This window comes from Trichinella spiralis (assembly GCF_000181795.1).
Source record: "Trichinella spiralis strain ISS 195 chromosome Unknown Scfld4, whole genome shotgun sequence".
In the NCBI taxonomy this organism is placed as follows: Eukaryota; Metazoa; Nematoda; class Enoplea; order Trichinellida; family Trichinellidae; genus Trichinella; species Trichinella spiralis.
This window is the reverse complement of record NW_003526943.1, coordinates 3,328,555-3,340,429: the sequence shown is the minus strand read 5'-3', so window position 1 is coordinate 3,340,429 and position 11,875 is coordinate 3,328,555. Positions and strand designations below refer to the sequence as shown.

The 11,875-nt window shown below is 31.5% G+C and overlaps 1 protein-coding gene across 1 annotated transcript; it reads right to left on the bottom strand.

The window, feature by feature from the left end:
- Positions 1–4,201: 4,201 nt before the first annotated feature.
- Tsp_00888 (homeobox protein CDX-1) lies at positions 4,202–7,993 on the bottom strand. The gene is made up of 5 exons (XM_003376588.1): positions 7,928–7,993; positions 7,157–7,441; positions 5,642–5,710; positions 4,935–5,526; positions 4,202–4,479 (listed from the first exon to the last, which is right to left on the bottom strand). Exons 1-5 carry the CDS (start codon positions 7,991–7,993, stop codon positions 4,202–4,204), a joined length of 1,290 nt encoding a protein of 429 aa, XP_003376636.1.
- Between the last annotated feature and the right edge of the window lie 3,882 nt (positions 7,994–11,875).

Below are 11,875 nucleotides of genomic sequence, written 5' to 3'. Positions count from 1 at the left end.
TAAAATTTTCTCTGGTCATTATTTTGACTTTAAATTTCATTCCCCTTGCCTCGACCCCACCCAACTAGTTTATTATTATTATCATTGAAGTGTTGGTGAAAAAAAATATATTTTTTTCCTCTTTTAAAATAATAATAATAATAATAATAATTTGTTCAACCGACAAAACCAACCAAGTCTTTCTTCGATCGATTGTCGATCGTCACAGCGGCAGCAGAAAAAATATTAATATTAATAACAAGAATACTTACTTAACTTGTTGCGCACGCAATTGCAATCCAAAAAATATTTGCTCGTTTTTTTTCAAAACTCGAAAATGAAAAAAAAAGCAATTTCTCCTATTATTATTTATTAGAGGAGAAAATTGACGGGATGTTGCAAATCAAAACTCACCTCTGCAATTTGCAAACCCGGAAATTGAATGTTTCATTGTTGCCAAAAAAAACAAATATATGCACATTATTTAATTTCAATAGTCCAAACTAGGTACGGTTTTTTTTGTTTCAAATCCGAAAGGAAAATCTGGTTATTTGTTTGTTTGCGAAGAAAATGGGTCAACTTGATTTTCTTTCGTCTTGCATAATATTTTTTCAACAATGCCGACACTTTTTTTCGAAATGCAGAAAAACAACTGTGAAAACGTGTTTCAACAATGTCTGATTATGTTAATTTATTTTTTTTATTTATTTACGCATTTTTTTGTTGAGAAGAAAAAAGCGATTACGTCAATGAAATAGTTTTTCTGAATGAATTCTTGTTTTTGCGGTTAATTTATTTTAATCCCGTCACTGATTTTCTTTTTTTCTTTTAAAATTCATTGATCAAGTTGATTAAAAAACAAAATTTGCATACGAACGATGAATTAATTATTGAAATTTATGTGATTTGTCGTTGGCTGTCGGTTTGTTTGTTGTTCATTTTTTTCAAAATCGTATGCAAATAAAATGTTTGTTTATATTAAAATTTTTTTATGGAACTTCATTTTATGGAAATTTCTTTCTTTTTATTCTAGTCTCAACATTGAATCAATGAAGCAATAAAAAAAAGAATATAATTGTAAAAATGATCAAAATAATGTTTTTTTTATTTTCAAAAAAAATTATACTAGTTACTTTTTGTAACTGAACTGAATTGAAATGAATTATGAAAGAAGTTATCAAATTTTACTAATTTCTTTTCTTGTTCATTAAATTTTGTGTAAATGTTTTATGCTTTTTAAAATCAATTTTGAAAAATTTTAAAGTTCTTTACTTTCGAAACGCTAAAAGAAGAAATAATTCATTTTTGAATATAAATCATTTTTATATTCACTGTCAAAACATTTATTGGTTATTTAATATTTTTTGTACTATTTTAGTAGTCATAATTTGCATGCATTTTCAACAGTTGTTTTTAGTTTTAGGCAAATCAACATGAGAATAATTCAATGTTTATGTGAGATGAAATTTTGGAAACAAAAGAAAATTAATAGAGTTAAATTATGCGAATAAAATTAGAAAAAAACAAAAAGAAAAAATTTTTATTCATAAAGTTTCAATGGTTAAATTTTTAATTTTTCACTTTTCAACTTTGAAGTGCTTCGAACGAAAAACAATGTGTATAATGAAATATTCAAATTTTTAAATAATAATAATACAAGGAAATAAATTCCAATGATGTGCGAGAAAAGTATTTTTTCAAGTTTAAAAATTTTCGTTGAACTTTTCCTAAATGTGAGAATGTGATGAACTCTACGGCCAAAGTCGATCATGATTTATTGCTTTGTCAAAAATATGTAATGCTGATTTTTTAGATAAAGCAGCTCCACTTTCGAACGACGGCAAGCAATAATTTTTTTTCCTTGATCAAAAATTACCTCACTCATTTTCAACAACAATGACGAACACTTACTTGTATGCAAATATGCTCTGATTTGAATAATTTAATTGCAAAAATCAAAAGCCGACAAATGGACGATTTTGTCCATTTTCACCGAACATCCCCTCATAGAACGAAGCTTCGTCTGTGTTCATCTCGTGCACGTCATTTATTTAAATTTCCATGCACAACAACTGAACAATTGTAATATTTAATCAATTTCTTCATAGAAATTTAAATAACAGAATCATAATTTGGACAAATCAATCAACGCATTCATGTTTTTCAGTGAAAATCTTACATAGTACATAAGAACGGTTTAATTCGTTTTAAACAAATATTTGATATTAAAATCTTACTTTAAAAAAAAAATTTTTTTCCCTTCAAGTCACCCTAAGATTGCATGGAAAAATATTCTAAAATTAAACCTGACAATACTTTTATACGTAATGTAAGTTTGAATGTTTATTATTAAAATTTAAAATTGGTTAATTTTTTTAAAATTTGATTTAATAAAAAGAACATAAATTGAATATTACAAAATTTTGAATTTATATGAAAATTTCCTTTCCAATTTTCAAGTGAATATTGCTGTCAAAGTTGTGTGAATAAATTCTACTGCTTGAGCGAGCAGCTGTTGTTTTTGCGGCTTCTATAAAGAATTTGTTGAAAATAAAGTTGTTCAACTTCCTGCTTGCATATTTTTCATTTATAACAATTAATAAACCGCAAAATGGCTTTGATCATCCGATTTGAACAATGGAGAAAACTTCACTGCCCATGGAAGCGATCAATCTTGCGTCATTTGTGCAAATCATGATGATTGAACATCCCTGACAAACTTATCACTCATGCACTTTTCTGATTATTACGCCAAAATGAAGATCATTTTTCATTTTCTCCAAGCCGCGCACTTTTATCATATTTTTATTTTTCATTAAACTACTTTTTGCAAATTTAAACCACCACCACCACCACTATTATTACTACTACTACTACTACTACTATTACGTTTTTGAATTTATTTATTTTCAAATTATATTTTTACATTCCAAATCTAAATCATGCAATTAATGCTAACAAGAAATTTGATAGTTTATTAATGTTTTAATTGAATAAAAATTAAAATGCAATCATTTTGCTTTGCTAATTTTGTCAATGCAAGTTCTGTGCAAATTTAAATATTTCACAATTGAATTTTTAGCAAAGAAATTTTTTTTCTTTTTATGACAATTCGAAATATAATTGGAACTGGAAAATTTAGTTTAAATATGCTAATAAAATATTCTTTAAACTGAATAAAAAGATTCCGAAAATATCTTAATAAATATGCATGCACAAAAAGAAATAATCCTTTCAACCATCTTTTATTGTAACCACCAATCAATAACTTTTTTGTATATTATTCAGTATTATATTACAAATAATTCTACCAAACTTGTTCTTATTATTGTATAATTAAATTTTTGAAACAAACACGCCTTTATTAAACGTTTATTAAAATATTAACAATTTATTTTATTTAAAAAAATGTTCTAAACAAAACTTTTTAAATGAACTGAGTTCAATGTTCTATCAGAGCCAATGTCAATTTAACTTCATTTTCACATAGTGTACTGTTGAAAATATTAAATTAAACTAAGCAGAAACTGATGATAATAAATAAATGCACAAAATATTTTAAAGTAAACGAAGAAAATGATGAAACGCACCCACATGATTACATTCTTCATGATACTGATGATTCTACTGAAATGTAATTTAATTTATTTTCGGTGAATTTTTGAAGTATGAATTTTGAACAGTTTTGCAGAAAGAAAACTGAACAAAATTACTGTCCAAATATTGTATTGTTCATTCCGTCGATTAGTCAGAATTGTGAATAATAATCGAGCATAAGTAATCAATGAGAAACTTATATCCAAAATTTATTTGTAAAAATTATTGTCAACATGCTCATACATTTTAATTTAAAATAAATTTTATGAAAAAGTTTCAAAGGGAAAATTAAATATTATTCAACAGTTTAAACTCAAAACATTAAGACAAGTCCATTGCGACGTTGCATTAGCATTGTAAATCATTGCTCTGAAATTTAATCACCAATTAAAAATTATTTTATTTTTACGTATTTACGGAGATTTTTTCTTGAAAAAAGCGTAAACTTCACAGTGGCACAGTTTAAGTAATATTTTTATTCAAAAAACTTTGGCACGTCAGTGTTTACATAAATTGCGCAGAATCAAAAAAACATATTTAAAATATGTTTCAAACAAAAAAAAAGAATATTTTCAAAAAGAAAAAAACAGAGCCAGCAAAAAATATCTGCCGGAATATAGTGCATTTATATTCCACTGTTGGACATCGAATGTACACTGTCCGGTGATTGTAATAGACAAGATGATCCAGTCGTCGTATATTGATGGTGTTCAGTAGTACCAGAAAGCAGAGGTAGCTTTTCTTGCTGTGGGCGAAGTAGATTTGGCAAACTTCCCTTTGCCAGTGGTTCAACAACAACTGGTGAACAATTTCCCTGCGTCATGGTTGCATTTCGATTATTGCATTTTTTCTCTTTGGCACGTCGATTTTGGAACCATATCTTCACCTGCCTCTCTGTGAGTCCTCAAAACAAGAGAAAAGCAAAAATAAATTCAATAACCCTTACACAATAGCAACTATCAGCATACTCGAAACATTTACAACAATTTTTCAAATAATTTACAATATTAATTAACTGTACTGTTTTAATATGTGCATTTCATGGAACAATAAACACGAGAATAGCAAACATTTCAAAATGAATAGAAAGAAATAACTTGCAATTAATTTATTTTCTTTTAATTTTCTCTAAAATTGCAAAAATTTTGAATTATATTGTTTATTTCAGTGACATGAATACAGACAATGAATATAAACAAAGCACGACTTGTGTAAATTTACATAATGGTGTGTAATACATGCATTTAATATAGGAAAAGTTTAATTGCAATTAATACATAGATACATACATTAATATATAGATATTTTGCTGACTAAATTAATTTTTTATATTAAATAACAATGAAACATCAGCTTACCAAGCAGTTTAGATAAAATACGTCTGCGTTCAGTAGTGACGAAGCGATTGTAGCAGAAATCTTTCTCCAATTCGAGCCTTTGAAAACTCGAATAGACCATGCGATATTTTTCTCTGGTCCGAGTTTTGCTGTGCTCTTTTGCAATTTCAGCCGCTTCATTTGTCGTTCCACGCATCCAAGATATGGACGACTTGGTCGGCATTGGTTGCGTTAAAGTGGCTTTGACGTACGGATTCGTTGTAGTAGTAGTAATTGTTGTTGTTGTTGTTGGTCTTGGAACAAACAATCCACCCGTCTCGACATTGTCCGTGGAATTCAGTACGCACGAAATTGCCGGATTTGTGGCAGTCGGTTTGCAACTGTAAGATTCATAGGCTGGGTTGGAGCTCGGATATGCGACCGCATAATTGAAGCCACAATTCAACGAGGTACAGTTGTTCGACCCTTGGCGGTATGGGGTTTGTTCGAGGCGTGTCTGCTTCACATTTGGATAAAAGTAGTGTTGTTGTGGAAACAACCCGTTGCTGAACAAAGGCAGCTTGTGAAAGTCGTACGCTGAATTTGCGTTCACCGGTGTCGAATCAAAGTTCATCTGTAACAAAAATTCCGTTATGAAAGACCAACATTTACATTTTGTTCACTTCTGTTTACTTGGTTGCAAGAAAACAGTGCTTCTCAATTCTCTCAAAATAAACCCACCAGAATACATTCTGCTCGTAGATAACCTTATCATTGAAATCACTATCATGAGGTGGGGGCGCTGAGAAACTGTAAAACTGTAAGAAGAACAAATTTTTGAAATTACAGAAGAGAAGAACGAACGTTCAATCAAAATGCTTCTTTTCCGTTTCCAATTTAAGAAATTAATCAAAAATACTGAACACTGTTGCTATTGATTGATGACAAAAAATGCATCTGCATGATAATACTGGAATAGTTGTATGTAGACAATGGTTGTGTTTTATGTAGAAAATTATTAATTATCAACCTTGAAATGTGCTGTCATTGACGTAATTTTTACTGTAATCAAGTGAAACAGAAAAAAAGGATACCATCACACTTTTTAAGAACAAGTCCACGTTGAAAGGGACACACGGACAGATGCTTATTTACAACGCGTTCAGAAAAGAGGGAACATTTATTCTTTATCTAAAACGCGCTTCTTATTCTTCTTTTTTCCCTTTGGCTGTCGAAATTGGAACGTGGATATTAATTTAATAATCGCAACGTGCGACAAAAGTGAAAAATTGGATTTTTAATTTTCCAGACCAATCCTGTTTCTCAGATGGAACAACCACACAGTAATACTAGACTGACTGTCGTCTCTATGAGCCGGTGAAAGATGAGCACCACTTTTTTTAGTTACAATATCCCTTCCATCAGCATCATCATCATACATATGCACGTGTATGTTTAGAGATCTATGCTGGCGTGCTGAGCAAAAAATAACATGCTTTTTATGCAATTCTCATTGTCACGCGATTAAAATTTGCTTTTTTTGGTTAATGGTAATATTTGTTCTTCGTTTTTACACCAACCAACTAACCTAAAGGTGAATGATTTCAAATTTCCTTTTAAAACTCGCTTAATTCTATTGTACAATCAAAGTGACAGCAATGTTGCTGCTGTTTTGAAATTACAATTTTTTCCATATATTCTCATTACAGTAAATACAGTATCAGAATACCGTAACGAAATGTTGGTAAACTTTGAATAAATAAATAAAGAGTTGTGTTGGAATTTGTTTTTTTTTTCAAGCAGTTGTGAAAATTTGGAAAATTGTTGAGAAGATCGATTATACAGAAGGCTGATTGTCAATGGAAATGATGAATCAGCCAGTGAAATGGTTGATCACTTTTTGAATATTGGTATTTCACATGCAACGAATGTGGTGGTGAGGTGGAAATTTGGCAAAAAGCTAAAAGCTTGGATGATCGAGAAATGTGATCGTCGATTGTTGTTGTTGTTAGCAAGAACAAAAAGCAATAGCAAATGCAGCACGCACGTATGCACACCCACAGCACAAACAAATGATATTGGAGAAGGAGAAGAACATTTGCGCCGTTGGTGTGAAGAAGGGTAACTAAGAAAGAGCCAGCCGCGCTGTGTGCAGAACAGATGTCATATAATTGATCTCGTTTGCATAGTTTCAAAGGGAATTTTCGGTTATTGGATATGGTGCGAATATAGGGGAAAAAAAAAGAATATACTTCAGTTATTACCGTCCGTTCAGAAGAGTTCAGCCGAGGGTTGATGTAGTCGAACGGTGGTTCCACTTTCAAACTGAGCGTGGGTGAAAAGTTCAACGGTGGCGACGGTGTATGACCGCTAACAGAGCAATGCTGTACGGTCAAGTCGATCGGGAATGTCGACTTTGGGTGCATCAGCGATGGAGGTGAACACATGGAACAATTTTGCCCATTAGCATTGGTCGCACATTCTGTCGAACTGTTGACCAGAGAGTTGACTGGCAAAAGCATCTCTTCACAAATTCCAAATGTACAACACTGAGGTAGTGGATGAAATTTGAATAAAAGTTGTGGTCTATGTCGATGAAATGAAAACCAGTGAGAGCAAAGCGGTGTATAATAGGGGAGGGAGAAGCTGTCGAAAAAAAGCAGTGAAGTGAAAGAGCAACAAAGTCTACACTGATGACGACTGCTCAGTGAGAATATAAACGGTCGAATGGCGACAGAGCGACAAAACGCCCGGCAGCATTTATCATCAGTGTCAACGTGAACGCAGCGCAGTTTACGCGCCGATGTACCTAAATTGAAAAGCTTTGATCTCGCCGACCATTGTGTTTACCGGCTCGGCTTGTTCAGCACAGCTCGTCGAGGCCGGCAACGCTTGCTGACCATCGGTCAGCGGTCAACCAATCAACGTTGATCTACGACCAATAAATGTCGACCGGCATGCGGCGGCATCTTTTTGATCATTCGCCAAAAGGTTGAGATTGGCGAGGGCGAACAACGCGTGTGTTCCGCCGCCACCAGGCCCAGAAGGACGGAGATCGAGCAGATCAGCAAAAGCAGCCGGCCGGCCGGCCGCTTTGGCATTTCGCCTCACCGGCGCCCAGCTGTGAGCCAATTGGTCAATCCAATTAGCCGACGTACGTATCCTTCTCTGCCGGCCGGACAATCTTTGCTATAACATACGTATCGCTTTCTGTCACTTCTGGCCTTCTGGCATCCGCTTTGTCCAACCAACGGCTTTTCTCAGCTTTATTCTTTTCTCCTGCTAGCTACTGTTTCCCTCTCTCCCTCCCCCTTTGTCGTCACTGTTGTTCTTTTTATTTTATCCCATTGTGTTTGCTTGTTCAAGCAAAATAAACAAATTAACAAAATTCCATTCTCACCTCTGCACCTTTATAATTAATTAATTAGTTAATTAATTAATTCTATCCTACCTACTTACCTCTCTCTCCCTCTTATGTAACTAATTAATTGATACATTTATATTTTTTAGTTTAGATTAAAAAATATTATTTATATATTATGGTAATTTAAAAAAAACTAAGTATTATCTCTCCCTCTGGTGCTCCCCTCCCTTCTTGACCATTTCTACGATGGAAATTTGTGGCCAATTTTATATTATGACTTCAGATGTTCTTAAAATTAATTTATGGAACATATGATGGAAACATTGGAGAAACATTAATTGTATGACTCATTCATTTCCTGTTTGCAAAAATTGCATCTGGTCGTTGCGTGCAAGAAAGACATTGTTTGTCGATCCGCCCGTGTGAGTCGATGCAATGGAATTTTTCAATTACAAATCAAACTTTCATGTTGAAAAAAGAAAAATATTACTACTACTACTACTACACTACAAAAAATGAGAATTTTTTTCAATTTGAATATTCAAAATTTATAGCATGTTATTGTTTGAAAAAATTTGAATGAAACAGCAACAGAAAAAATCTGCAGCTATATGTAGTAATTGTTGTTGTTGTATTGGTTGTTTTTTTATTAAAAAAATTTTAAAATACATATAAAAAAAGAATCAAATATTAAATTTCACTTCTGTTTTTGATTCATAAATTAGCTGCTTGATTTGTTTCTGATTGGATTTGAAATCTATAATTTGTTAATTTGATTATTTGGTCAACAATAAAAAATAAAGACATAATTAATTTGTGCAAAACAACGCAATTAGCGTCAACTAATTCCCCGTTGAAGTTATGCTCATTTTGTGACTGGCACTAGATAATGACTAGTCAGTCACAGGGTTGTGTCGCGTGGTCACCGTTAGGTTGAAGTTCTATTGCTCTAAAAAACCAAATACTTCGTATTATTGTACAAGCGATTATGGTGATATATGAAAATGTTTTTTTTGAAAAAAAATCAAGCAAAACGTATACATGTTTATTGGTGGATTTTAATGTAGATTTGGAATGCAAGATAGGCATGCTTTGCTAGGGTAATTTGCACAACCGGTGCGGCGTTCTTTGATCTTGATCGTTAAGCGTGGCCGCTGTTCTCGCCTTTCCCATACGTACAGTTTTTCCGCTTGGCCTCCTCTGACCCTGACTGTTTTGTCATCAATACTGTAGAAAAATGCTTACAGAAAAATAGAATAAAAAAAGATCAATTCAAAAAAAACCAAAATTGTTCCTGTGAATCATTATGCAAATTTTTAAAATAGCGTTTTGTTTCATCATCGCATTTTTGCCATCGGCTTTTGTTTATCATTTGCGAAAAGTTCAATATTGATCTTTCAATCAGACAAGCGAACAGAACAGCAAACTGCCAACAGTTGGACAGCTTTCTCATGTCAAATGCTCACTCCTCTGTTGTAAATGCTTTTTTCTTCTATTTCTGTTTGTTGAAGTAGAGATATAAAAATTATTACAATAATTATTATTCAAACACTCTCAGTTATGTCATTTTTATTATTTGGTGTTTTCTTTTTGATAATTTCTACAATATTGTAATAAATAAAAATTATAATAAAAAACTGACATCCATCTTTCTTACGTATGTGGAATAAATATGGCTAACCGATGTGAATAATCGAAAAACAAAGAAGAAAGCCAAGAGGAAACAAAATAAGCTTGATGACGGACAGATGCAATGGAAAAGTGAAAAAAATAAGTTTAATAATTTTTACTTATATTCTTTTTTGTTTTGAAAGCTTGGTCGGGAAAATGACCAGATGCAGTTGACGATGCTTTATTATTGCTTCCATTGATTGTTTTATGTGGTTTTATTAATTGCTATATGTGGGTCAACTTGTTCGGTCACATTTTTATAAAAAGACGCAATCGCTTCTTAGCATTGTCTTCAGGGTCGGTTGGATAGTCTGGCGTTTGCACTTAATGGTTACCATAAATCAGAAAGCTAACGTGCCGGTCAACAATGAAAAGCAGCGCAAAAAATTCCACCTTCTCAGGGCTTCTGCAGTTATTCAACTGCCGGCCACTTGCCACCAAGCACACAATAATCATCTATTCATAACGTAATATATTTATATATATGTATGGTAATAAATGCCAAAAACAATATGCTTCCTGAATTTTATTCTCCTTATTATCTTCCAAGTATAATTATTTTCTATATTTTTTGAAAACAAAGTTTTATTGCCACTTATTCAATATTAATATGAACATGAATATATTCCAAAATTGTTTTTTACTAAAACGGCATGCTTAATTTTCAAAAAAAAAAACAAAAAATAATGCATCATCTTCAATATTATTAACTTTATTCATCAACGAGTATCATTAACAATTTCAATTTAAGTTGTATTAATAAAATAACATTTCAAAGTAAAATGTTCAAAATAGATATTATTTTTTTTCCTTTCAAGTTACACTGTTTTGTAATATGCAATTTATTACTGTTCAGTTGAAAAATTTTACTTCGATCGATCATGCATTATTGCATTTGCTCGTTTTGTGTTTGGAATGTTTTACCAGCAAAATTAGCTTCAATTAATCTTTGTTGACAATCGATAAAATGATTTTTTTATTCATTTATTTTTACAAATGTAACATTTGCATACAATAATTACATACCGCCATCATCGATGTGATCCTTTTTTCTCAATTACTATTAATATTTTTAAAATTTTCTTTTTAAAATATTCATCTGATTTTCAGTATTATTTTCAAATAGTTTCAAAAATATGTCAAGCAATTTAAAATTTTATCAATATTAATTAAAAATTAGAAAAAATTTATCGCATCTATTGAAATTTGACAGCACGAAAATATATTATTTACTGGAACTGCTGCTCTAATGTGATGAAAATTGCAATTCAAGCAAACAATAACACTGTTTGTTGTCGAGGTTAATTTCAATTTTTGTTCTCAAATGACAATAAGATACGTTTTTCGAATCTATTTGCAAATGAATACACATGCAATTATGCAAATAATAAATTTAAAAAATTCCATTGACAATTAATTGTTTGTCGACGATGTTGAAATCATTGTTTGCTCACCGTGAATCTGTGCTTTTTCTGTATCCCCAAATTTTACGTTTAACACTGTTTATCACACTGCCGGGTGCCATTTTCGTCGCGCATGCTGTAATTGCTTTTCACTTTTTGTTCAAAACGGCATTTGTTGAAATTTCATACGTGCATACTTTTCTTGAAGCTATTTTCAAATGAAATTTCAATACACATACAAATGGCAAATTCTGTATACACACATTGAGCCTGTTCTGTATTCATACTCGTCTTGTTTGCAGAAGAAACAGAGCTTCCACAGAAAATATACCATCCATTTTTAACACTGTCTAGTGAAAAACAATTTTAAAAAAATTTCAAGGTAAAATTTTTACTTTTCACTTACAATTAATTCTAAGATGATTAATAATAATAATACAGGTTGAAGTAATTTTGCAATTGAACAAATTCGAAACAAATTGTAATTTTTGAATTTGTAGAATTTTTAGTTTACAAAATTCAATTCATTCAAAAACACAGCACGA

Bases quoted from the DNA above. Each gene is read 5' to 3' on its own strand.
- Tsp_00888 (XM_003376588.1), bottom strand. From the start codon at position 7,993: ATGCCAAAGCGGCCGGCCGGCCGGCTGCTTTTGCTGATCTGCTCGATC. The intron at 5,711-7,156 runs GTAATAACTGAA...TTCTTCTTACAG, and splicing joins TGAACTCTTCTGAACGGACG to TTTTACAGTTTCTCAGCGCC. The intron at 4,480-4,934 runs GTAAGCTGATGT...TCTTGTTTTGAG, and splicing joins TATTTTATCTAAACTGCTTG to GACTCACAGAGAGGCAGGTG.